This window comes from Tamandua tetradactyla, chromosome 11 (genome assembly GCF_023851605.1).
Source record: "Tamandua tetradactyla isolate mTamTet1 chromosome 11, mTamTet1.pri, whole genome shotgun sequence".
Classification (NCBI taxonomy): Eukaryota; Metazoa; Chordata; class Mammalia; order Pilosa; family Myrmecophagidae; genus Tamandua; species Tamandua tetradactyla.
This window is the reverse complement of record NC_135337.1, coordinates 79,263,584-79,291,099: the sequence shown is the minus strand read 5'-3', so window position 1 is coordinate 79,291,099 and position 27,516 is coordinate 79,263,584. Positions and strand designations below refer to the sequence as shown.

General features: G+C 50.1%; 1 protein-coding gene across 2 annotated transcripts; it reads left to right on the top strand.

Moving 5' to 3' along the window:
• Window positions 1-5,918: 5,918 nt before the first annotated feature.
• On the top strand, window positions 5,919-27,115 carry GNA15 (G protein subunit alpha 15). Of its 2 annotated transcripts, none has more exons than XM_077121201.1 (7): window positions 5,919-6,510; window positions 13,992-14,176; window positions 16,987-17,087; window positions 17,747-17,875; window positions 20,353-20,482; window positions 21,673-21,826; window positions 24,711-27,115. In XM_077121201.1, exons 1-7 carry the CDS (start codon window positions 6,366-6,368, stop codon window positions 24,935-24,937), a joined length of 1,071 nt encoding a protein of 356 aa, XP_076977316.1. In that variant the 5' UTR covers window positions 5,919-6,365; the 3' UTR covers window positions 24,938-27,115. The 2 variants fall into 2 exon arrangements, with proteins under 2 accessions (XP_076977316.1, XP_076977315.1); XM_077121200.1 differs by having other exon boundaries at window positions 16,933-17,087.
• Window positions 27,116-27,516: the final 401 nt, after the last annotated feature.

Sequence of the window (27,516 nt, the reverse complement as noted above, 5' to 3'; positions counted from 1 at the left end):
ACTGACCTGTACAAACCAACAAGATGTAACTCCCTAGTCAAGATTCCATGTAATTATGGATCAACTGGCATACACATTAAATTAGGTATTGTGCTACCAAAACTATACATTTTGCAACAAATAAACACCTATTCCTTTGGTCTCATACAGAAGTTGAAGTTTTGAAATACAGACCATATAATGTTTTACCCTGTATGCTAATTTACATTAGTCCTATCCAGACCAGCTTTATTCATGCCTCTATCAACTCACACTTGTGGCCAGCACAACTTTGTTACAAAACCAAAGACAGTGCAGACACAGACCTCTATCTCTCCTGAACACTGATGCAAAAATCCTTAACAATATATTAGCAAATCAAACACAGCAATATGTAAAAGGAAAAATACACCGCAATCAAGTGGCATTTATCCCAGAAATGCAAGACAGGTTCCACAGCTAAAAATCTGGCAGTATAAGTTGCCATATTAACAGACTAAACAAGAAAAACCACGTGATCATGTTGACAGACAAAGAAAATGCTTTTAGCAAAATTCAGCATTCGTGCATGATAAAAACTCTCCCCAAAAAAGGAATAGAAAGGAACATCCTCAAGTTGATAAGGGACATCTACACAAAGTCTCCACTAACGTTATACTTACTGGTTGGAGAGCTAATGTTCTCCCTTAAGCTCAAGAACTAGGCAAAGTTGTCAATAGGATACTGGAAGCCCTAGAAAGTGCAATAAGACAAGAAAAATAAATGACAATCAGATTGGAAAGGAACAAAGAAAATACTCCTGTTTATGGATGACATGATTGTCTACAGAAAAGATCCTGGAAGTAAAAGTTTAGCAAAGTTGTAGGATATGAAAATCAATTATATTTCTATACCATGGCAACAAACAATTGGAAACTGAAATTAAAAAAAACAACAACAAAAAACAGCACCATTTACAAGGGCTCCCATCAATGAAACACTTAGGTATAAATCTAACAAAATATGTGTAGGCTCTGTGTGCTGTAAAGTACACAACCATGATGAGAGAAGTAAAAGAAAAATCTAAAACAATGGAAAGACATACTATGTTTATGGATGGGGGGCTTGGTATACTTATGAGGCCAATTTAGCCAAATTCTTCTATAGATTTAATGCAATACCATCAAAATCCCAGCAGGAGTCTGTGTAGACATAGACAAGCAGATTCTAAAATTTAGATGGGAAGTTAAAGGAATAAGCAAAAGGATTTTGAAACAGAAGAACAAAGTTGGAGGAGGCATATACCCTATTTTAAGTCAGGTATAAATATAAAAAATACTTGGCCTGTACTTCATACTGTATACAAAATCAACTCAAAATGGGTTATAGACCTAAATTAAAACAATAAAACTCTTAGAAGAAAACAGAGTTCTTCAATCCAACACCGAAAGCATGATCCATAACCAAAAAAGGACAATAAATTGAACATCATCAGAATTAAAAAACTTTTGTCCTGCAAAGGACATAGTTAAGAGAACGAAAAGGCAATTCACAGACTGGGAGGAAATATTTGCAAACTTACATATCCAACAATAGACTTGGATCCAGAATATATAAAGGATTCTGAACACTCAATAATAAGAAGACAAACAACCAAGTGAGTGAAATGGAGAAAAACTTGAACTGATGCTTCACCCAAGCTGATGAACAGGTGGCAAATAAACACACAAAAAGAGACTCAGCTTCATTTGTCATCAGAGAAATGCAAATCCAAGCCATAATGGGCTAACATCATGTACATGTGTTAGAATGGCCAAAAAACACCAGCCTAAATTAAGTGCTGGTGAGAATTTGTAGCAACTGGAGCACATGAATGCAAAATGGGTGCAGCTGCTTTGGAAAACAATTTAGTGGTTCCTTACAAGATTAAATGTACAATTAACATGGCACCCAACAATCCCACTTCTATGAATTTAACCCAGAGAAATGAGAACTTAACATAGACACAAAACCTGTACATCAACATTTATGGCAGCTCTACTCTTCGTGATGGCCCCAAACTGGAAGCAACCCAAGAGTCTTTCAACAGATGGCTGAATAAAGTATGGTCTGTTCACTCGGTGGAATATTCCTCGGCAATAAAAAGTCACAAACTCCTGAAAGCAACAATTTGAAAATATAGGTCATTACTATAGCAAAGTTGAAGTTTCTAATAATTTTCTACTTGATATTTTGAGAATGTACACAGTTTTGATAGCTAATCAAATGGTTTAATATCTAGAATTCAAGAAACTGTAATACCTGTGTATATATTTTTCCTGGTTTGCCTTCATTTTAAATTGGTTTATGAAACTTACTGTACAAACAAAGGCTTTACGATGATTATATTTTATTTACTATGTCTATGCATAAGCTTACCAAGATACCCATTTTGATAGTTAAGACTTTCATATATTAATAGTAAAAACATTTGTATCTTTATATTTTCCTGAAATCCAAAACTTGAAATTGTTCAAGTAACATAGGTCATATTTGACTGAAATTGCTCAGTAACATAGGTTGACATTTGTAATAACCTTCTACTTGATATTCTGAGGACCTTCACAGTTTTGAAAGCTAATCAAATGGTATTTAAGTTAGCATTTAATATTTAGAATTTAAGAAACTGTGATATCTGTAGTTATAGATATAAAATGGTAGGCCCAAGATCTGTTTTTCTAGTAATAATTTTGAATGTTAATGGACTAAACTCACTAAGTCAAAGACACAGATTAAATAATATGATCTATAAACTGCTCACAAGAGACTTATCTTAGACCCAAGGATACAAACAGATTGAAAGTAAAAAGATGGAACTCGATATTCTATGTACGCTATAACTAAAAGAAAGCACAAATAGCTATAGTGATATTAGATAAAACAGATTGTAAATGTTGTGATACCATAAAAGATAAGAGTTTCATATGTTAATTGCAAAAACATTTGTTTGTTCGTAATGATTGTATTTTATTTAAAAAGCAAAAAAATGAAATATGCCGTTCAAAAAAATAAAATAAAAGCCTAAACTCCTGGTACTTTCAGCCACATGGACAAATCTCAAATGCTAAGTGAATATGTTATGCCAAATGAAAGAAGCTACATATAATTCCATTTATCGGATGCTGGCAGAAAGACAAAAGGGGTAGGGGCTGGGGGATCCCAGTACAAAAGGAATAGCAGGGTTTGTGGGCAATGGAAGAGCTATGGGTTGGGTCTGTAGTGATGGCTTACATGACGCTATACGTGCTAAAACTCACAGAGGCCTTACCCCCAAGACAGGATATGTTCAAATCCTAACCCCCAACCCCCGTCTCATCACTCTTACCTTCTTTGGAAATTGGGTGCTTGCATATGAGATTAGTTTAAAAATGAGACCAAACTTGAGGGGGGCCGGTCCTTCTACAATATGACTTGGTGTCCTTCTAAGAAGAGGAAAATTTGGACACACAGACACAGGGAGAAGTCAGTGTAGAAGGAGATGAGAGAGATGTGTCTGCAAGCTGCAAATCTAAAGGATGGTACCAGCAGCTGGAAGGGGCCAGGAAGGGCTCTGTCCCCAGATCCATCAGAGGGGACGCAGCCCTGCCATCACCTTGCTTTTGGACCTTTGGGCCCCCGGGGCAGTGAACCCATCAGTTCTACCCCGGTCCGTGATGCTGTGACAGCAGCCCTTGGGAAACTAAGGCAATGCATGCCATCTGCGTGTTTGTTCTGGTTTGTAATTCCATACCCACTCGAGCTTACCCTGGCACCCGCAAATGAACCTATAAGTGAAAAGCGTCCAGAACAGGGTCTGGCACGTAGGACACAGGCAGCTCCGCCTCGTTTGGGGAACTAGAAGGGAGCCTTGTTTTGAAGCTGGAGGAGTGGTCCAGGGCCGGCCTGGGCTGCTTCCCCCTGGGTCAATGGGATCCACGGAAGGTGTTGGGCTGGGGTCTGCCATGTATTGGGTACCCTCCTGCTGTGGCATGCTGGGGACGGGGTGTCCTCTCCGGGAGGGGTGGCCTGGGTGACTTTGGCCTCTGTGCCTCCCTGGGCAATCTGAGGCTGTGACTCAGCCTGGCTGCCCTGGTCTGCTGAGCTGGTTCTTTCTGTTCTGCCGCTGCATGGCCACAGCCTGTTTTCTGCTTTTCTTCAGCTGCCCCGGAGCAGGAAGCTGCCCCGGGAGCCCCTCTGCCTCGGGGAGGGCACCCCGCCCCCCGCAGCCATCTGGGTGGGAGACACCGGGCAGCAGCCGCCGGCTGCAATGACCCCGCAGGGGCCCTATCCTGCTTTCCATCTGCCATTCGTTATGAATCAACAGCAAAGCAAACCACAAGAACTGCCAGGGACCCACCGGTGGCTGCCACCAGGACAGGGGGTGGGGGAGGGCAGCGACCATTGCTGCCAATTTTCTGTGTGACCCTGGACATGCCACTTGCCCTCTCTGGGCCTCATCAGAGCTGTTCCTGGAGGGGTCCAGAGGGCCCCAAAAGCATGCATATGTCAGATGGTTTGATCAGGAGCTTTCAAGAGTCCTTCAATGCACCCAAAGGTGGCGAAGACCTGCCGGGCTGAATTGACTCTGTGACCCTCACTCTTTACCTGTGATTTGTCTGGAAAGCAGCCAGGTTTCTCACCCCGGCCTCCCCATCCCACTTCTAGGCCCCTGTGGGCTGGGGGCGGGAACCACAGGGAGGCCTCAGGGCTCTGTCTGTGAAGCCCCTCTTGGCCAAAGAGTCCAACCCCCAAACCCTTCCACACCCCAAATGCGCATCTGACTTCTTCTCATCCCACATGAGGCCACCTCCCTGGGCCCCCCCAACATTTGCCATCTCCCTGCTCGGCTACAGCTTTCTCCTGAGAATTCATCGCCGTCTGACAGGCTCGGTATTTTGTATTATTATTTTAGTACCTGTCTCCCTAACTACAAGGCACATCAAGGAGGTTGGGGACGCTGTTTTTTTTTTTTAATTTTTAATTTTGAAATAATTTAAAACTTACAGGACAGGTGCAAAAATAAAACAAAAATAACACAGAGAACTTCAATATCGGCCCTGCCCAGATACTAAGATTGACCAACTCATAACATTTTGCCATATTAGTCTATTTATAAATCTATCCTTCCCTCCTTCCACCCATCCATCCATCCATCCATCCATCCATCTACCTTTCTTCTTTCCTTTCCCCCACACCTCACTCTCTCTCTCCCTCCCTCCTTTGCTCTCTCTTTCTCTCTCATGTATCTATCTCTGTCTTCTTACTGAACATTTGAGCTGAGGTTGTCAATATCCTTCTCCTCCAACACTTAACACTTCCCTGTTCATTTCCTAAGAACAAGGACATTCACTTCTGAGCAGTTATCAAGTTCAAGACCTTCAACATCCATGCAAAAGCTGACGGCTCCGCAGTCCAGTTTTGTTGTCCCAATACAGGTTGGGGATTCTTGGCCTCTTGTCCGCCTGGCCTTGAACGATGCTTGGCACACAGTAGGCACTCCATAAATGCAGGATGAGAGTGCCTCCGGTGGAGCCGGCCCTTCCCCTCCCCAAGGGTGACCGGTTTGAGACCAGACGCTGGAGGCCCGCGGTGGGGGGGGGGGGTGCGGGGAGAATCTTTCCCCCCCGCCCCGAGCGAGTCACTCCCTTGCTATATGCCTCAGTTTGCTCATCTGTAAAATGGGGCTAATAACCGCGACCTCAGGTGGATGTGGGCGCTAAACAGCCCGAGGGACAGAAGCGCTTAGGGCAGTGGCACGGGGCTGGTGGGCTCCGACGACGCAGAGAAGGTGGGGGAGGGCTGGGCACCGCAGGTGTGGGGGGAGGCGTCAGCCGTCCCTCCCCACCCCCCCACCCCCCACCCCCCCAACTTCTCCGGAAGGAGGAAGATGACTGACAGAGCAGGCCGCCGCTGGGGCCCTGTCTGTGGCTGGGGGTTTTCCCTGGCCGCCCAGCGCCCGCCCTCTCTCCCCCCGGGGGCGCCCGCCGCACCCCTTCGCTCTGCCCTGCGCCCGTCAACCTGTTTGGCTGGGTCGGGGCAGGTCTGGAGATGGGCGGGGAGCCCTGAGCCTCCCCAAACTCCCCCCCTCACCCCACCCCCGCGCCTCCTCCTCCCAGGCGCCGCCCTGTTCCGAGCACTCGGTCTCTCTACGACTGGGCACCCCAGGGTGCCAGAAGCAGGGAAGCCGGGAGAGGGTCCCCGGGGGGGGGCAGCAGTGACCCCCCAGGAAGAAGGCCAACCCCTTATCTGCGGGCTGCCCGGAGCCCTCACCCACCGGAAGCAGCCAGGGCAGGGGCAGGGGCTGCCCTCCCTGGCGTGGTGGGGGGCGGGGGCTGGGGACCATGCCGCCTCCGGCCCTCTGAACCCCCCACCCCACCCCCCACCCCACCATGGCCCGGTCACTGGCCTGGCGCTGCTGCCCCTGGTGCATGACCGAGGACGAGAAGGCCGCGGCCCGGGTGGACCAGGAGATCAACAAGATTCTACTGCAACAGAAGCAACGGGACCGTGGGGAGATGAAGCTGCTGCTGCTGGGTGAGTCTGGGGGCCCGGCTGGGGGGTACGAGGAGCTCACCCCGGGGCAGAGAAGACTGAGGCCCACACAGGCCCAGGCCCTTCCTGCTGGCCGTCCCCTCTGCAGCCGCTATAGCCTGGCACTCCCTGCCGGGAGGAGAATGAGGAGCTCAGGTCACACCAGCTCCAGCTTCTCCCTCGTAGGCAGAGGGCCTGGGCCCACCCACCTCCAGCCCCCAACCCCTGCAGGGCTTGTCTGGGATTTGTTCTGGGGGCTTTGTCAGTTCTGGAGTAGTGTCCAGGGGCTAGGGGATTGATTGATTGCTAGATCAATTGATTGGTTCCTTCATGCATGCGTGCAAGACTCTGGGGAGATGGAAAAAGATTCTGATCCCAGGGATCCCCTCTTCTAGCGAGGGAGGCAGACATGAAATCTGCAAACTAATAGGCCCGAGAAATAATTTCAGGCTGCAAGAAAAGTGAGGAGGAAAATGAAGCAGGGGTGGGGCGTGGGGTGGCTTTGGAGGCAACGTCGATGGGGACGGGACTGGAAGGCCACAAGGTTCGCAATTCTGGAAACGGAACCTCTTGTCCACATGGCTCTGCTCCCCCAGCCATGTTCCTCTGCTCAGGACCCCATTACTTGAACCCCAAACCTTAGACTTGGAGGAGCTGCCAAGAGGGTTCCAGCATCCTTTATGTGCCCACCCTGGGCAGTGGCTGGTGAGCCTCTCAGAGTCGCCACTCTTCTTTATTTGCTCAGTAAGAAGAGGGCCCAAGCATGGAGAGAGGAAAAGAAAGTGGGAGAAGGGGTCCCCAGGAATTGCACCCTATTCAAGTCCATTCCAGGACTCTAGACTTGGTCCTCATTGCTGAACTAGATAAAATAATTCCCCCCGCCCAAATTTAGCCGGGAGATCTGATATGGCATAAAAGTCAAACCCTGTCTCCCCTGACCTTTCTAACTCCAACACCGTCTCCTTTCTTCCATTCTTTTTATTCCATAATTTCGTGGTTGCCACCACCTGACTTTTTTGCTTCTCATTGAGTATTTCATTTTTTCCCCTGAAACATTTGGTAGAAACATCAGTGCAGCTGTCTGAGCCTGGAAAGTTTTCATTACAAATTTGACTTCTTTTGTAGATCTTTTTATTCATTTCTTCAGGCGGTAAAGAGCTACTTGGGCTATCTGTTTCTTCTGGGGTGAGCTTTGGTCGTTTGTGCCTTTTTCAAAGACTTCGTCCATTCCTTCTAAGTTGTCAAATTTACTGGCATAAAGTTCTCCCTAATATTCCCTTGTTATCCAGTTAATGTTGGCAAGATCTGTAGTTTAAGATTTTTCAGTCTATTTTCTTTAACATTTGCATTGTGGGAATATATATACAACACACCATTCCCCAGTTACACATATACATTTCCGTGGCATGATTTGCATCCATGATGCTGTGCCACCATCACTACCACCTATTGCCAAAGCTTTCCTATCAGTCCCCCAAAACTCTGGGCCCATTAAGATTTTTTCATCCTTGATATTTGGTCATTTGTGCCTTTGCTTCTTTTTGTTCTTGATCTGTCATACTAGGAGTTTATTAATTTCATGGATCTTTCCTTGAACATTTAAGTTCATGTATTTCTACCACAGGGCCTTTGCACATGCCATGCCCTCTGCCCTGAGCTCTTGGTATCACTCAGACCTTTGCACAACCGGCTCTCTCATTCAATTCAGGTCGCAGCCCAGGTGTCACCTCCTCAGAGAGGTCTTCCCTGACTACCCTGGCTACAGAGACAGTCCCCATCTGTAGCTGTAGCTAGCCCCGAGCCTCCTGCTGAATTTGTTTACTTGTTTATTATCTGCCTCTCACAGCAAACAACCCGAGGACAGGACCATGTCTACCTTATTCATTGTTTCGTGAATGAATGGATGAGTGAGTGAATGAATGAATAGATCCAGTTTTGGGGAGGACCTACCCCAAAGGCTGCATCATATCTCTCTGGAGCTGGCAAAACCCCTTACCCGCACCACCCTGACCGCTGCTCAGCCAGCCTCAAATCAGGAAGCCCCTTCTGCTGATAGGGCAGAGAGGGGTGTCCCTGGCCCCCGGTACTGATGGGGGCACCATGGGCTGCAGAGTAGACCACCCCCCATCCTAGCCCCGAGGGGTGCCTCCACACCTCCCTCCCTTCTTGAAAACAGGAATCGAATCCCAGAGTTACTTTTTTTTCCCCCTGGCAGTGTCTGATCCTTTTGAGGAAGAGGGCAAGGGGGTACTGAGGGTCCATCCCTAACATGAAGTGGTCACCATGTGGCAGGGAAGCAATTAAAGTTGCCAGCCCTGCCCATTGGCACCTTGAGGTAGAATTCTGGTGTCCAAGTCTGCACGTGTGACTGTCCTGGGGAGAGCAAAGTCACAGAATCCCAATAGCAGATGGGGAAACTGAGGCCCAGGGAGGCAGCAAGGTCAGCAACTGGTCTGAGCTTGGAAGTTGGGACCTCTGCCCCACGTGGCTCCCCTGCCTGGCTCCATTTCCCCGGGAGCCCCATCTCCCGGGGCGGATGCGGGGTGCTGGAGCAGCTGTCCATGACTCCTTGCTGGTGACGGCCTGGTTCCACTTCCTTGTCCATCTACAGGGGAAGTGGCCACTTCCTGTCTGTACTGTGTGGCCATGCTGTGAGGGAGAAGCTCTCTCCCCAGCCCCATTGGGGGGCTTCCTGAAGCAGAACCCCCCCTCCCATTTCTACCCAGTAGCAGGAATTGCAGAGGCCCCACCAGAGCCCTTGGGGACTTCAGGGCAGTGGTCGGCAGCAAAGAGGCGACTAGGGTGGGGTTTTCGGACTTTGGATTGTGACCCATCCATGAGTCACAAAGTTCCTTTAGTGGTTGGCCACAGGATTTTTTTTTTTAATGGAAAAGAATAATAAAGAAAACAGAAATCAGTGCATTGCAACAAAGTAAACTGTTGCTTCATGAAATTTGTGTTTGTGAACATACTGCTTTTTGGGGATATTGAGAGGTGAGCGTTGGATGACACCCCCACCAAGAGGTCATAGGGTGCAGTCCCCTCATGTAGATCTAAATGCCACCTTCAGTGGCATGTATGGGCACCGCCCAGCTTCCCAGTGTCCATAGAAACATCACATTGACTGTCGCTTGGATGACGCCTGACACAGGCTGAGTGCCCGTGTTCCATTGCGTTGGTGAGGGGTGAGAAGAGGCTGGGCTTACGCCTCTGCTCCCTGTCACGGTGATGCTGAGAAAGTCACTCGACCTCTCAAAGACCCTTCATTTCCACTGTGAGTGGGAAATAGCTGGAAATTTGGTGAGGATTGAACAAGGGCATCACGGTGCCCTTGGTGCAGGGTTGGGCAGAGTCAAAACATGTTCTCTGTCATGGAGGTGATGACGGTAGTGACGATGGTAATGATGATGATGATGGTGGTGATGGTGATGATGGGGATGATGGTGATGGTGGCGATGGTGATGATGGTGATGGTGATTGTGATGGTGGTTATGGTGATGGTGATGATGATGATGGTGGTGATGGTGATGATGGTGGTGATGGTGATGACGGTGGTGATGATGACGGTGGTAATGATGATGATGATGATGGTGATGATGATGGTGATGATGCTGGTGGTGATGGTAATGGTGGTGATGATGATGGTGATGATGGTGATGATGATGGTGATGATGATGGTGGTGATGATGATGGTGATGATGATGGTGATGATGATGGTGATGATGCTGGTGGTGATGGTAATGGTGGTGATGATGATGGTGATGATGGTGATGATGATGGTGATGATGACGGTGGTGATGATGGTGTTGATGGTGATGACAGTGGTGATGATGATGATGGTGGTTATGGTGATAGTGATGATGGTGATGATGATGATGATGGTGATGGTGATGACCGTGGTGACGATGATGATGATGATGATAGTGATGATGGTGATGATGGTGGTGGTGATGGTGATGATGGTGATGGTGGAGATGGTGTTGACGGTAATGACGATGAGGATGGTGATGATGATGGTGATGATGATGATTCAGGCAGAGCATGGGGAACTTTTGGATGTAGAATCAAATGCATGGGCGGGCCGCGGTGGCTCAGTGGGCAAGAGTGCTTGCCTGCCGTGCCGGAGGACCCCGGTTCGATTCCCGGCCCCAGCCCATGTAAAAAAAACAAACAAAACAAACAAAAAATAATAAAATAAAATAAAATAAAAAAAATACTTTAAAAAAAAAAAAAAAAAAAAGAATCAAATGCACATGACTCTAGGCTCAGACAGATCTCAGTTGAAGCCCCAGCTTGGCCACATATCAGCTGCATGACCCAAGGCAACGAACTCAACTCATCTGAGACTCAGTTTCCCCCTATGGAAAATAGGATGAAGCCTTGTCCCTCTCTCCTTGGAGTTATCGTGGGGCTCAGACCAGGTGGCTCTAGCTCTTAGCACATTGTGAGCACTCAGGTAACGACCTCACAGCCCCCTCTGCAGATCCCAGATCTCCAGACCTCTCCCTGATTCCCAAATCGCCGAAGCTCCAAAACCTGCAGGGTTCCTGGAAGTTTCTTTGTGAAACCTGACAGGGACCAATGAGAGGCTGCTTACCTTGCCTCTTGAGAATGTTCATGGGTTCCGCTGCAGAAACATTAATGAGTTTGATGATGGACCATGCCCCCCAGACCCTGTGGGGTGCATGCATGGTCTCCAGGTTGCATCCTCTTCCCCAAATCTGAGAATCTCCGAAATCGAACAAACATAGGCCTCTGCATCTGAGAGTTGCAGAAAGTTCTAGACTGGTGTTTTTGTTTTGTTTTTAACTAAACTTTAAATTTTGGAATAATTTTAAATTTGCAGAAAAGTTGCAAAGCCCGTGCAGAGAGTCCCTGTGCAAGCTTCAACCAGTTCCCCTATGGTTAAAACCTTCATAACCATAGTGCATAGTTACAGCTGGGAAGTTAACACAAATATGTTACTATCAACTAAATCCCAGACTTCATTCGGATTTGACCAGTTTTCCCACTGAAGCCCTTTTTCTGTTCCACGATTGAACCAGGGATCCCACATCACATTTCGGGCTTTTTTTTTCCTTCTTCCCTTAACTTTTTATTTTGAAATAATTTCAGACTTAAAGAAAACTGGCACTCAGATTCCCCAATGTTAATTAATTAGCAATGTTAATGTTAATTTTACCACATTTCTATTATCCCCCCTCTCCTTTCTCTCTGTCTCTCTATTCACTTATAATTTACATAATTCATAATCATATTTATAACTTATTATGCATTTCTATATTTAACACAACATAACCATTTATTTTTGGGAACCATTTGAAAGTAAGTTGCTGACCTGCTACCTCTTTGTTCCTAAATACCTCACTGGGTTTGAGTCTCACTGAAAAGTGAGAGTTGCCGACAACAATCAAAACCAAGCAATTAGCGGGATGCGATACTATAATCTAATTGGCCAACTTTGTTCACACCTTGCCAATTTTCCCAGTGTCCCCGCCGGTGTCCTTTAAAGCAAGAGAAAAGTAGCTATATTTTTTGGACCTGGAGTTCATGAGACATATCTAACCCCCTGGTAGGCATAGAAAGAGAGGCGACCATGCCCAGACCTGCCCACATCACCCTCAGATGTGCAGGCGAGGGGCATCTTGGGAGGTGCTGGCGGGCAGGAAGGGGACAGAGAGGCCCTGGGCAGGGGGCAACGGCTAGTTGGACACCCCCTCCTCTTCTCCCCACCCCTCCTCGTGGCCCCACTTTTACTGCCTCCCATTTCCTCTTTCTGGGTTCCAACCAGGCCACCCCTTCCCTTTTTTGCTGCTTGTCCAACTTCCTCCTGCTCCCGTCCACCCCCCACCCCACATCCTGGGGAGGCAGGAAGGGGTCCCATCACTGCCCCAACCATCCTGTCCCCGGAGGAGACCCATGCCAGTGTCCGCCAAGAGCTGGGAGGGGTGAGAGGATGCTGGTCGAGCCTCTTGGCCCCATCCCTCCCACCTGTCATTCCATGAAAAGATAGAGGCACAGAGAGGACAAGGGGCCAGCCGGAATTTCAGCGCTCAGACAGCAGGGAGCCAGGCAGGGGACTTGGAGCTGCAAGCACCAGGCCCTGGAAGATTCCAGTACTGTTATCATGAACCCATGACCTGCGCAGTGGCCACCTAGTCCAGCCCCCATTATTGCCCGCCTGGACCCGAAGTCACCTCCCCCCTACCTCCCCAGCTCCCACCCTTGTCCTTCATGGGTTGTCCTCCCCGCAGCAGCCAGGGGGCGCCAGTGAGCGCCAGTCAGGTTCTGTGCCTCCTCTGCCCACAATCCTCCATGGCTCCCACTTCCCTAAATGGGAAAAGCCCAAGTCTTCTCCATGGCCCCCCAGGCCCTTCTGTACCCTTCCCTCCTCCAGCTCTCCCCCTCACGCTCTTCAAGCCCGAGCCACACAGGCCTTCTCGCTGCTCCTCCAACACACCAGGCCCGGTCCTACCCCAGGACTTTACACAGGCTGCTCCCTGAGACCTTGGCATGAGATCCACCTTCCCAGCCCTCCAATCCCAACTCTGCGAGTCACCTCCACCAAGAAGCCTTCCTTCCTTGACCTCTCAGCTAGAGTAGCTGTCTAATCCCTCTTTCTCCTGCTTATTCTGTGTACCTACTTTCTCTACCTGAAATCATTATAGCAAATAATGGTAATAATTATTATAGAGAAATGTTACAGAAAATGATATTTTATTATTATTATAGGAAATAGTGATAATAATAATAGTGATGAACTCTTAAGAGCTATTACTATTATACTCTATTATATATTATATTGCTTGGCATAGCTATAAGTCACAGGATAGGTTATAACTATGGCCTTTTGCTGTCAAGGTCCACAAAAGTAAATATTTTTGGCTCTGCAGGCTAACCAGTCTCTGGACCACTAGCTCCTCTCCTGCAGCGTAAAAAGCTATTATGGATGGCGTGAAAATGAACGGAGGCCACAGCGTGCCGATAAATCCTATTTACGTGCCCTGACCTGTGGATTTCACATAATGTTCACATGCCTCGAACATTTTTTTTTAATTATTATTTTCAAACCATGTGAAAAATGCAAAACCCATCAAAGGTCTTAAAACTGTAAAAGCATGCACAAAATGTAAAAAAAAAAAATTAAAACCACCCCCTTACTGGCCAGGCGGTAACAGATAAAGGTCACTGGCTGGATTTGGCCCCCAGCTGCCCCACCCTGCACTTTCCGATGAACTCATGCGAGGCTCACATCCACACTTCCCGGCAGAGTTTATGGGGTGGGGGGGCGGGGCGCCACATTTTACAGATGGGGAAACTGAGGCACAGAGCGCCCAGGGCCACAGGGCGGGGATTTGAACCCGTGGCCACAGCTGGGGGAGCCTGGGGTCGCTGGAGGGGGGGAAGAGGGCGTGGCCCCTCCCTACCCTGACCCCGCCCCAACCCCGACCCTGGGCTGAGCATTCCGGGGGGCCCCCCCGCAGGCACCGGGGAGAGCGGGAAGAGCACGTTCATCAAGCAAATGCGCATCATCCACGGTGCCGGCTACTCCGAGGACGAGCGCAGGGGCTTCCGGCCGCTCATCTACCAGAACGTCCTGGTCTCCATGCAAGCCATGCTTGAGGCTATGGAGCGCCTGCACATCCCCTTCAGCAGGCCCGGCAGCAAGGTGAGCCGCACAGGGGCTGGGCCCTTCCTGGGACCACCGCGGGGACCCCAGGGCAGGGCCGCGTCCCCTCAGAACCCCCAGATAAGGGCTGTGGCCCTCAGACACCAGCCCCCCAAATGAGGGACCGTACTCCCCCTCACAGACCTGAGGCTCAGAGAGGTCAAGTAATTTGCTTGCGGTGCACAGCCCACAGGGAAGAAGAGAAAAGATATATTCACTATAGGAACCACCACCCTATAATTGGCTTTTTAAAAAAATAACATTTTTTATTGATATGACAAGCATGCAGAAAAATGTGCGACTTGCCAGCTAATTAGATGGATTAATTATTAAGTTATTAAATTGATTAAATTAGATTCTTCTGAATTGCTACCCCCAAGGGACATTATTAGCATATCTTCTGTCACCGTAGATCGCTTTGCCTGCATTTGAACTTCTCAACTATGGAATTATATAGAATGTTTTCTTATGTTCGTATGCCTCTGTTTTCTTGGATTGTATCAATTCACACTCCTACCAGCCGTACATGAAGGGTTTCAGGTCCTCCACCTTCTTGCTAACACTTGATACTGTCTGTCCTTTCACTTTAGCCTATCTGGCAACTGATTATTTCATTGTGGCTTTAGTTTGAATTTTCCTGATTAAATGATGAGGTTGAGCCCTTTTTCATATTTTTGTTAGACACTTGGTTATTCTCATTTGTGAAGTGTCTGCTCAAATCTTGTGCTCATTTGCTCTTGCTTTTGTTCTGTTTTTGTATGTTTTTAAACGTTCTTTAGTATTTGTAACACTTTTCGTTTAGTCTGGATATGAGCCCTTTATTGGCTATCTGATTTGCAAACAATTTCTTCCTGCCTAAAACCTGCATTTTCACTGTTTAATGGTATCTTGAATAGAAGTTTTAATGTAATGAGCCCAGTTTATCAATCTTTTCTTTTCTGGTGAATTTTTTGTGTCATAGCCAGTCTAAATATTTTTCAGTTTTTCACTAGTCAGTGGCCAGGATACAGACATGTTATTTATTTTTGAACAGTGATTGACCTTGTGTTCATGAGTCTTATTAAATGTACTTGTTTATTCCAACAGTTTATCTGTAAACTATTTAAGATTTTCTACATAAACAGTCATGTCATCTATGAAGAATAACTTTTTCCTTACCATGCTGTATACTTTTATTTTTCCTGCCATATTGCAGTGGCCCAGACTCCAGAATGATGTTAATAAGAAGTGATAAGAGTAGATACCCTTGTCCCACTCCCAATCTCAGAAGAAAAGCCTTCCTACCTTTTAAAAAGCTTCAGAGGGGCCACATTCTCTCCATTCCAATCATATTAAGGTGTATTCATCACCCTCTTTGAATATAGTTTTTACTGTGAAATTTTTAAAGGCTTTCCCCCGTAATTTTTGCTTTTAAAGTTATTTTTCATTTTGATCATGTTCTTCTTTTTCAAACATGGGAGCCAATCTATTTCCAGGTTGCAAATTTGTCTGTAGGGTCTTTATTTTACAAAGAGGTTTCCATAGGCACCCAGGTATTATCGAGAGTCACCCAGCTGTCACTCCCATTTCCCAGATTTTAGCCACATGTAACACTATTATGGAAGGTATGCACATCCCCTGTGGAGAATTTTTGGGCAATGCCTAGAGGCACAGGGGTGTGTGTATGGGGGGCAGGGACATGAAAACATCAGATTCCTTTCTTTCTGGCTCTGCTTAGATTGTATCAATTCACACTCCTGCCAGCCATACATGAAGAGTTTCAAGTGCTCTGCTTTCTTGCCAACACTTGATACTGTCTGTCCTTTCACTTTAGCCCTTCTGACTGCTCAGGCTGGGCCCAAAGAGCCTTAGCCCAGGGAAACTGTTTGGTGGAAAACCTGCTGCTTTCCAGGGAATCCCCCTCTCCTGCCCTTCCTCACCCCTGCCCAAACCAGATATTAGCCTCCATGGAATTGGCTTTTTGTGCCTTCCTGGCCTTTTGCAGGGGGTGGCTGAGTTGGCACCCAACCACACTTCTTTGGTTGTGGAAGCACGGATCCAGGACTCCAGACCCCTTTGGCCCCTGACTTAATATCCTGAGAATAGGGTTTGGGGCTGATGCTTCAGAAGTGCATATCAACACCCATCCTCCCAAACACACGTATAAATGCACACACATGTACGTGCACACGCATACCCACAAATGTGTACACACAGCACACACACAGATACCCGCACACACTGACTGAGGTCCCGTCAACACCACTGCCCGCTGCTGGTGGCAGGAATGCAGGAGAGGTGTAGCCAAGGCTGCTGCAGCAGATGGAGGGGAAGCACGGGGCGGGGGGCTGGCGGGCAGCTCCAGCTGAGCGTGCCCCTGATTTGCGGTGGGACTCCGGCAGATTTCTCCACGCCTCGATTGTCTAATCTGTAAAATGGGTGTGACTGCAGTGCCTTCCCTCATGAGAGGCTGGGAGGGCTTCGAGACTCACGTGTGCAGTTAGAGGGGTGCTGCTCCGCTGGAGGCATGCGGCGCTCGTTAGCCGTGATTTCCACCCCCTTAGCCTTATTCCGAGCTCGCTCTCCCAGGCGCGCGTGCTCCTTTCCCTGTGCAGGAAATGAACGGACAAATGGAAATCAGGCGGGCAGAGGAGGGGGTGCCAACGGACCAAGAAAGTCAGACCGGTTTAGGACAGGAGGCGAGGGCGGCAGGACAAAAGGTGCCCCGGGGGAAGGGGCAGGGGCTGCCGCTCTGAGCGCATGCCGTCCCTCCCCAGCACCACGCGAGCCTGGTCATGAGCCAGGACCCCTATAAGGTGACCACCTTCCAGAAGCGCTGTGCCGCCGCCATCCAATGGCTGTGGAGGGACGCCGGCATCCGGGCCTGCTATGAGCGGCGGCGGGAGTTCCACTTGCTAGACTCCGCCGGATAGTGAGTCTGGGGTCTGCGGGGGCGGGGTGGGGGGCGGTCGTTGTGTGTTGGGGGGGAAGGTCCGTAGGAGGAGGATGGGCGGGGGAGGTGGCCCTGGTCACGGAGTGAGGCCGAGAAGATGCAGCCCCAGGGGGTTGGAACCCCTGCAGAGGGGCCCCATGTGCTGGGAAGCGGGGTGGGGGAGGTGGAGGAATGAGGTTGGAGGGTGGGGGAGGTGGGATTCAGGGGGTGGGGTAAGGTGGAGATACCGTTGGGCACAGACTGCCTGTCGGGTGACCTTGTTCCTGGGGTGACACCACCCCTGGGGTGACCCACATCCTGGGGTGACACCATCCCTGGGTTAAAGCAGACCATGCAGGGTGGCTTCACGTCTGGAGCGTTTGTTCCAAGGCTGTCACTCTTCTTGGGGCAGTGCCACGGGGGTGTTAGGGGTGTGCCAGCCTCCCAAGGTGTCCCCAAACTTCACATGGAAGCTGCCACCCTCAAGCTGGAGCCCTGGAGCCATCTGCAGTCTCTTGAGATTCTGATTCTGCCTGGGGAGGGTTTCCTTCCCCAGTGGGGTCCTTGCTAGGCCCTGGGTGTGTGTATGTGGGGGTGGGGTTGGTCTAAGAAGCAAAGAGAGGCTGCAAGGCCGGGTCTCAGGTCCCCTTGCTGCACAGCTACCTGTCTCACCTGGAGCGCATCACAGAGGAGGACTACATCCCCACAGCCCAGGACGTGCTCCGCAGCCGCATGCCCACCACAGGCATCAACGAGTACTGCTTTTCTGTGCAGAAAACTAACCTGCGGTAAGCACTCTCAGGTGGGACCCTGGAGGGGCAAGGGAGCTGGGGCCCTGAGGCATGAGTAGGAGTTCCCAAGTCCCAACCTTCAATGGGCTGTTAGACTGGAGGAAGCAGAGCTGGACATAGACATTTCCAACCCTATGTGATCAGGACTGGATCAGAGGGACAAACAGAGCCTACGGGAACCCAAAGTGAGGAGCCAGAGCTCCAAGAGGGGCACTGGAATTGGGGCATTGAATGATGAGTAGGAGTTCGCTAGTCCTGAGTCCTGAAGGGCTCCTGGGAAAGAAGAAACAGCCAGAAACAGAGCCTGTGTGGGCACTGGAATAACGGTATTGAATGATGAGTAGGAGTTCGCTACTCCTGACTCCTGAGGGTTCCTGGGAAAGAAGAAACAGCCAGAAACAGAGCCTGTGTGGTCAGGGTTAAACCAGAGGGATGGATGGATTTGGGGCTGGGGGAGTTCAGGACTTAGCCTTCTGGTGATCATGTTAAGGGATAGCCTAAAGGTGAGGTGACCCAGGAGGAAGTAAGAGTCATGGTCCAGGTAGGAAGGGCTCATCCAGGAAGAGTGATGGCCAATGTTAAGGGTCAACGAGAGGTCCAGAAGGATACAACTAGAAAAGAGACTTCTAGTATTGGCAGTTAGAGGGTCATCAGTGACCTTAGAAAGATCTGTTTCTGTGGGGAGAAGAGGAGGGCTGGGAGGTGATACATGGAGACAGGAACTGTGTTCAACCCACCCCTGTTGGGTCCCTCCTTCTGGCTCCCCCAACACACCATTCTGACCTCTGCGATAGTCTTTAACAGGTAGACTCGCTCATCTATTTACCCAGGTCTCTCCCACTGGACTGAGAGCCCCACAAAGCTAGGGGCTGAGTTGATTCTCCTGTTTCTCCAGGGGTCAGCTCAAGGTCAGAGAGGAGGTCGGCAAATATGGGTGTATGGCTGGAAAGATGGAGGAATGAATAAGTAGATTTGGGTGGATGGCTCTGTAGATGGGGAGATGGATAGATGGTGGGTGGGTGGTGGATGATGAATAGACGATGGATGTCAGGACGGGCATGTGGGTGGGTGGATGGGTGGATGGATGGACGGATGAATGGATGGTGGATGGATGGATGGATGGATGGTGGATGGATGGATGGATGGTGGATGGATGGATGGATGATGGATGGATGGATGGTGGAAGAATGGATGGATGGATGGTGGAAGGATGAATGGATGGATGGTGGAAGGATGAATGGATGGTGGATGGATGGTGGATGGATGGATGATGGATGGATGGATGGTGGAAGAATGGATGGATGAATGGTGGATGGATGGATGGATGGTGGATGGATGGTGGATGATGAATAGATGATGGATGTCAGGATGGGCATGTGGGTGGGTGGGTGGGCGAGTGGCTACGCAAAAGTTTAAGAGTGAAGGCAGAGGTGGGGGAAGCTCACCGGGAAGGCTGGGCTGAAGAGATGACGCTTAGGCTGGGGAGAGCTGAGTAGGTTGCAGACCGAGGAGAAAGGCTAGCGTGTGGACTGGGCTCTCAGAGGAAACTGGGGCTCGGAGAGGGAGGTGCCTTGCCTCAGGTGCCTTGGCTGGCAAGTAGCCAACCCCGGACTGGAAATCCACATTGGTTGCAGCCACCAGAACCCCAGTTCTAACCACCGCGCTCCCCTGTCCCACTTCAGATATGGGGCATCGAGGGAGTTTGAAGACAAGTGAGAGCGGGGGGGTCTTGGGCCCCAGCAGTCCCTGGCCACTGGATCACTGGCCTTGGTCCCCCTACCCCCCCCACCCCTACAACTGGGCATGTCCCTTTTTGTCCTGAGGTTTCTGGCCCCTGCCCATCCAGAGCTTGGGTTCCGGCATTTCCTGTAACGGTCACGTCCCCGGGGAAATGACGCACCGTCTGCTATCAGTGACCTACATTTCTGAGAAGAGAGAACAGGAAGGAGCGGGGCGGGGGACAGGCTTTTGTTGTGGTTGTGGGGGACCAGACGCTGGGCCCCCAGCCCGGGCTGCAGGTGGAGTGGATGCCGCTTGCTCGCAGAGTGGCCGTCACTCCCTACTACCGCTGCTTTCTGGGCCCTTCCATGGCCAGCGAGAGGGCAGTGAAACCGAGCCTGGAGACGGTGGGCAATTAGCCCCGGGTCACACAGCTTGAACTGGGCCCCCCCCCCCGATCTGTCTGACCCTCTACCTTCCATGGGCACGCTAGAGAGCAGGCAGCCAGGGCAGGGGGAGCTCGGATGCATTCCCTCCCCTCTCCGTGCCTCGGTTTCCCTGTCTGCAGAATGGGGCCAGTATTCATGATCACCCCTTCATGGGAGTAAAGCATGATAATCCGTGGGGGGGGGGGGGGCCAGGGGGCAGGCCCCGTGGCTGCTGCACTGATCTTGGGGGGTCAGGGGGCGTGCCACACAACGGGGTCCTGATGAGGCCTGAGCTCTGAAAGGGGGGACACTCTCACTTCCTGGTAGGATCGTCGACGTCGGGGGCCAGAAGTCAGAACGTAAGAAGTGGATCCACTGCTTCGAGAACGTGATTGCCCTCATCTACCTGGCATCACTGAGCGAGTATGACCAGTGTCTCGAGGAGAACAACCAGGAGGTGAGGGCACCCCAGGTGGGGAGGGGTGGGGTGCCTCCTCCCCACCCCACGGGCATCCGAGCCCCAGGAAGCATCCTTGCTGGTGAGGGGTCCAGCCGCCTGTGTGTGGCTGCCGTGGCTCGGAGCCTGATCCCTCTGCTCTTAAGTGGTCCGACAGCTGCACCCCAAGACCTCGAGCCACAGGTCCTTATGGGCCAGAGTCCCAGGCACACGCGCATTCGACCAGACACATGGAAATTCCAGTCCCTGTGGGCTGGCCCGACAGCGGGCCACACCCAAGGAACACCTGGCCTGTTACACCTACAGATGAGTCACAGGCTCAGGTCTACCACCACACACACACACACACAACACTCAACCTAGAGACACAGTCACCCGCAGATACACACACACAGCTTGTCCAGGGAATACCAGCAGGAACGTCTCCCCACTTGGGTTCCGAAAGTTTGGGGGGCACACTCCTTTGAGTAAGCATGGACTAGTGAGCGCCTAAGCCCAAAGATCAGAAAAGTCATCATCGAGCTGTGCACTCCAGGGGTTCAAGTTTCAGGTAGACCCTTTGGGGACCTGAGAACCAGAGGTTATAGTTTCGACTCTCATACTGAATCAGCCACAATGGATTTTTAGGTCGCCCTGACACATCTCTTCCTCGATTCCAGCCACACGAGACCTTCTAGAACATGTCTTTATTTATGTGGCTAAACAGACAGCCCTAAGTTTCTGCTAAAAGCTAAACAAAAAAAGGCATCTCCATCCCGGCAGGCAAACGGGCATTCATACCCGCCCAGAACCACTCAGACCCTCGTCACATGTGGATATGCAACTCCACCTGGCCACGGGCAAAGGTGCCACCGGGTGTACAAGACTCGGCTGTGCTTCCAGGGAAACCCTCCAGCCAGGGCAACACACAGGACAGACAGACAGACAGACCCCCAACTGCTGACCCAGTCCAGCAATCACGTGTCCCACAAAGCTGCTGCTTAGACACAGCGGGGCACACATAGGGGGCCAAAGTCAGGTTTGGGTCCACCCCCCCCGACTCCAGATCTAGCCAGGCACAAAAAGGAGGGACCCCCCCCCCCCATTCCCTGGACAGCATTATCCCCACTCCATGTGGCTGAAGGTTTCCAGAAGTGGCCAAGCTAGCCGGCTGGAGCAGTGACCCGCTTTTACTTCACCCCCTGCCACAGAACCGGATGAAGGAGAGCTTGGCTCTGTTTGGCACCATCCTGGAACTCCCTTGGTTCAAAAGCACATCCGTCATCCTCTTCCTCAACAAGACCGACATCCTTGAGGAGAAGATCCTCACCTCCCACCTGGCCACCTACTTCCCCAGTTTCCAGGGTGAGTGGTTCTAGAACTTTCCACAACCTTTACTTCCCCGGAGCAGATCAGCAAAGAGAGGCCGGTCCAGGCCCCACCCTGGGCACCAGAGTTTCAAAAAGGACTTAGGATCAGACAGATCTGATTTCCGGGTTCAGCCCCTTCCACTCTTCCAACTTCTCCAGGCCTCAGTTTCCCCATCTGTAAAACAGGGATAAAATAGCAGAAGTCCTCTTATGCCATCCCATCAATGAAAGTGGAGGGTTAAAGAAATATATAGTTTAGGATGTAGACCTTAAACATTTAATTTTGCATTTGCTTGGCCTTCTTTTGGGGTCAGGGCCAAGACCTTTGGTTTGGGTTTGAGTCTGCTGCTTAGAATTCATTGTTAGAGACCATGCCTGGAAGGCATTATCTAGATTTTTAAAAAACTCTTCTTAATCTCATAGTAATTTCACCTACACCTAATTGTATAACCTTTTTTTTTTTTTTTAAATCCATGACTCACCTTTTAACAAGTCTTTCCAAAACATGTGACTTAGTTTTCAGATACAACTACCGCCTCTCGTTTTGGTGCTTCTGGTTAGTGCCTTTTGTAATGTTTTGTTCAATCGTGTACTCATCGAGACAAGGGAAACTGGTATAAACTGGCATAACCCAAGGGGCAAAGGGCCCAGGCTTACTAGGAGAGGGGTACCGTGGGGGTTGGGTACCATTTCATAAGTTTTCGGTTAACCCAGGGAGTTGGGTAGTGAAACACTGTATCAGGTATCTCCTTACCCAAAGAGCAAGTGGGGTGGTAGAAATATCACAGTTTTATCTGTTGCCAAGTCACAACTCCTCTCTGAAACATCGTTTCGTAAAACAGCCATTTTGCTTTGCTCATGATCTTATGGGTCAGGAATTTGGGAGGGGCGCGTCTGCCTGGAAAAATTCATCTCTCATCCCCAAGGAAGCAGCTGGGATGGCTGGGATTGGAGTCATGACTCCGAGATGGTTTCTTCCCCATGTGTCTGGGGACTTGTTGCCCATCCCCTTCACTCGGTGTCTAATAATTCCCTGTGTCCTGGGCATCCTTGTAGCATGGCGGCCCCAGGAAAATCGGGCTTCTTAGCTGGGCAGTCCTAAAGCCCAGGTGGAGCTGCAAGAGTCTTAAGACCTTCTCTCAGAAATTCCAGAATGCCACATCTGCCAGATGCTATGGATCAAGCAAGCCATCTAGACCAGCCCAGATTCTAAAGGAGGGGAAACAAGCTCCACCTCTCGATGGAGAAATGGCCCAGGCACACAGGGAGGGAATGAAACAATGGCAGCCATCTTGGAGATGAGCTGTCTTCCTTCCCTAGAGCCACTGCAACAAATTACCACAAACTGGGTGGCTTCAAACCACAGAAATGCACTTTGTCACAGTTCAGAGGCCCAGAAGTGTGAAATCTAGGTAATAGCAGGGCTGGTTCTTTCCGGAGGCTCTGAGGAGGAATCTGTTCCATGCCCCTGTCCTGGCTTGTAGTATTTGCCACCCATCCTTGGTGTTTGTTGGCTTGTAGCTGCATGCCTCCAGTCTCCTTCTCTGTCTCCACTTGGCCTCTTTCCCAGTGTGTCCCCTCTTCTTCCTGGAAGGACACCAGTCATTGAATTTAGGGCCCACCCTATCCTAATCTGACCTCATCTTTATTAATTCCATCTGCAAAGACTATTTCCAAATAAGGTTATATTCTGAGGTTCCAGGTGACCATGAATTCTGGGAGGGACCTTATCCACCGCTACACAAGCCAGGGAAGCCTTTGGTCAACAGTCAGTATCACCTTGGCTGATGTCACCAGGGGTTGGGCCATTCCCAGAGCTGATGTCAAGCTGTTCCAGGATGGTGGCCTGGACACCCCCTTCCCCCTTTCCAACTGAGCAGCCCTGGGTCTCAGTCCATGATTTGGAGAGTTTGGGAATAGGGACAGGATAGAGAGTTTTGAGGGATTTTTTTTTCATTCAGGTGAAAGAGAGCACTCAGTGGCCACCCTTGTCTGTCAGCATGAATGGCTGGAGCACCTCGTTTAGTCCTCATTAAAACGCTTTGCCATAAGAGTTACTCTTTTGGTCATCCTACAGATGGAGGAACTGAGGCACAGAGCGGAGCAGTCACTTGCCAAGAGTTAGAGCCAGTAGGAGGTAAAGGCAGGATTTGAACCCAAGCTGTCTGAATCAGCAGCCTGCCTGCCTTAACCACTCTCCTTTTCAGAAAAGCTGCCTGCTTTTCTGAAAAGCTGGGGCAGCTACATAAACCAAAACGTCTTCTGATAATTGAGCACTGAGTCCTGTATGTGTTGGCCCTGAACCTCCACAGACAACTCAAAGAGGCCTGGGATCGTGCGATGGCCATTTTACAAATGGTTAAACTGAAGCCCAGAGAGGGTGTGTGGGTTTTATAAGGTGACCCAACCAGGAAGTAGGTGAATCAGTTTTGGGTCTCCAGAAGCCCCTAATTCACATTGCATTTGATCTTGACTGTCTTTGGGGGTCTCCTTTTTCCTGCTCTTGGCCTCGGTTTCCCCGTCTGCATAGTATGGGGATGTATGTTTCTGCCCCTCTGGATCCCACTCTCCCAGACCCAACCCCTGCAGGGAGACAGGGTCCCTCTTCCCGGCAAATTCTGGCCGTATTCCCCAAAGCGAGTTCCATTGGGCCATCATGGGTCATGTGACTCTCCCGGGCCAACGCTTGATGCTCCCATTGGCTGGGCCTGGGTCATGTGACCAGCTTTAAATACCAAATATGGCGACGCCCCACCTGACGCACGCTCCCCAATGTACCAACCCCCCCCCACCGTGGTCCCAAGAGGGAGAGTCTCTGTTCCCGCACGCGGTGTGTCCCGACTCTCCCCCCACTCCCACGTCCCCTTCCTCTCCTCCAGGACCGAAGCAGGATGCGGAGGCAGCCAAGAAGTTTATCCTGGACATGTATGCTGGGATGTACGCGGGCTGCGTGGACGGCCCCGACGGGAGCAAGAAGGGCCCGCGCTCGCGTCGCCTCTTCAGCCACTACACGTGCGCCACGGACACGCAGAACATCCGCAAGGTCTTCAAGGACGTTCGGGACTCGGTGCTTGCCCGCTATCTGGACGAGATCAACCTGCTGTGACCCAGGCCCCGCCCGCCCCCAGGTCCCGCTCGCCCCCAGGTCCCGCCCGCCACAGACAGGTGGGCATCGGGGCGGCCACCCGGGTCGCCTGCGGTGGGACCCAAACACCCGCTGTCGTTCTGACCCCGGTCCCCCGGGGAGGCGAAAGACCCTCGAAGCGATTCGGGGAGGATGGAAGGCTGGACACCCGCCACCTCTCCCTGCCTCTCACCTAGACAGCTCCTGCTAGCGTTCCCCTTCCCTGACTCAGTTTACCCACTTCCAAAGGGAGTAAGATTATCAATTTGAGGTCGGGGTGGAGGAAAAGGTTGATAAATCAGGAGCTCGAGGACTGGGGGGCGGTGAACTCTCTCAGGAGTCTGGGACCCCTGGAGGTGATGTGCCATGTGACCCCTCGGGAGGGGGCGTGGCCGCTGGCGCCCTCTGGTGGATGGCAGGAGACACCCCCCCCACCTCCCTGCCGGAACGCCTGGCCGGACCTGAGGATGGGGTAGCTCAGCGCCTTCACTTTCTTTGGGGGACAGGAAGCCCCCCGGAAACGCTGTCTCTTATGGGCCAAGGCAGTTCCTGCTTCAGGTTGCAGACAAGGAAAGCCGAGGCCCAGGGGCATCTCCTCCATCCAGGGCTGGGGGTGTAGGGCATGCAGCCTTCCCCAACCTGTGTATTTATTCCCAACCCCTCTCTGCAGGGGCCCTTGTGGGCGTAGGCATTAAAGCATGGACATTCTGGAGATCTGTGATTTCTTAGGGGCCCGGTGGTCAGGAGCGTGTTTCTGTCCCCAGGCAAAAGCGGGCATATTTGTGGGTGGGGTGGTAAGGTGGGGGAGACAAGATGGCTAGCCATATGGGAAAGGAGAAGGAAAGTTCTACTTGTTCTCCCCCCACATGTACTGGGTGCCATACTCACGGCTAGGCGGGATTTGCTCACTTTGATTCAGGAGGTGGGGTCCTGACCTCCCTCCCTGGCTTTGGGGACAATTAGGCAGACCCCATGCAAAATTCCAGCAACAGCCACTGCCCAGCTGTGATGAGGATGGAGATGCTGGTGGGCCCAGTCATTCTGTACTAGACTCAGGATCAGGCTCTCCCCCCATCCTCAAGGCTACCCAACGAAGCACAAGCCAGATTGCCCCCATATTACAGATGAGGAAGCTAAGGCCCAGATAAAAAGGCTGAATAATTTGACTAAGGTCCTACACCTCTGGGAGGTGGCAGAACCAATATTCCATTCAAATCTCCAAACAAAATTTCTTTTTTACATTAAAAAAAAGTTTTATTGTTTAGAAGAGTTTTCGCTTCACAGATAAATTACAAAGATATTTATAGAGGGTTCCCACATACCCAGCACTGACTTTCCTTTGGTTGGTACTTCGTCACAACGCCTGAACCAATATCGATATGTTATTATTAACTGACATTTATACTTGATTCAGAATGCCTCAGTTTTTCCTCAGTTTTTCCCTCATGTCCTTTTGCCACCCCAGAATCCCACATGGCATTGAATTGCTGTGTCTCCTAGGCTCCTCCGGGCTGGGACAGTTTCTCAGATTTTCTTTATTTTTCAATGCCCTTGACAGTTCTGAGTAGCACCGATCAAGGACTTTGTAGCATGGCCTTCTGTTGGGATTTGTCTGATATTTTTCTCATGCTTAGACTGGGGTTATGTGTTTGGGGAAGGAAGATCCCAGAAGGAAAGGGCCACTTTCACTAAATCCTTTCAAGGTCACAGCCCTTCTCACAGCTGATGCTGACCTTGGCCACCAGGCTGAGGTGGCCACTCAACACTTTCTTAAACGTTTTTTGTTATGGAACTTTCAAACCTATACAAAAGCAGGGAGATTAGTCAGGGCCCCATTTAAGACTTTCGTAGGTCTCAGGCACTCTTCCTTTCGTGGACTCCTGTCTTCATCAAAAGCTCAAAAATCACTTTTTACTTCTATGTTGTTGTAAAGGTGTACATTATCCAGCCTGGGTTCTTTATCGTATATTCACTTGTTATTATTGTATTCCTTGTTTTCTTCTGATATGTAAAGAAATTAAAATAAAAACATTTCCATAGGCCCCTAAAAGTGTTGTGAGCCGGTGAGCCAAAAGGATGAGTTCACCCTGAGACTTCTACAGTGAACCCCCACCACTTGTATTAATTTAATATTAAATATCCAACCAGTATTTAGAGTTCCCCATTTGTCTCAGACGTGTCTGTTTTTAAAACTCTTTCATTTTGAAATAACTTTAGACCCATACAGAACAGTTGTAGAAATAGTGCCAAGTTTCTGAACACTCTTCGACCAGTGTAAATTGTGTAATGTTAGCAGTTCACTTAATGGAAGCCAGGAAATGAAACTTCACGCAACCCTATGAATTAACGTATAAAATGTTATTAGGATTTCGCCAGTCCTCCTGCTAATGCCCTTTTTTTGTGTGTGGTCCCGGAGCCAATCCAGGCTCCCGCCTTGCATTTAGTTGTTTTCATCTCCTCAGTCTGCACAGCTTCTGCCACCTTTGTCTTTGGAGACACTTTCGAAGAGTCCTGCTTGGCTCTTTTGCAGAAGTTCCCCCAATTTGGGCTTGTCTGGTATT

Excerpts from the sequence above, each read along its gene's own strand:
- GNA15 (XM_077121200.1), top strand. The coding sequence starts at position 6,366 with ATGGCCCGGTCACTGGCCTGGCGCTGCTGCCCCTGGTGCATGACCGAG. Across the intron at positions 20,483-21,672 it reads TCGAGGAGAACAACCAGGAG|AACCGGATGAAGGAGAGCTT; the intron begins GTGAGGGCACCC and ends CCCCTGCCACAG. Across the intron at positions 21,827-24,710 it reads CTACTTCCCCAGTTTCCAGG|GACCGAAGCAGGATGCGGAG; the intron begins GTGAGTGGTTCT and ends CCTCTCCTCCAG.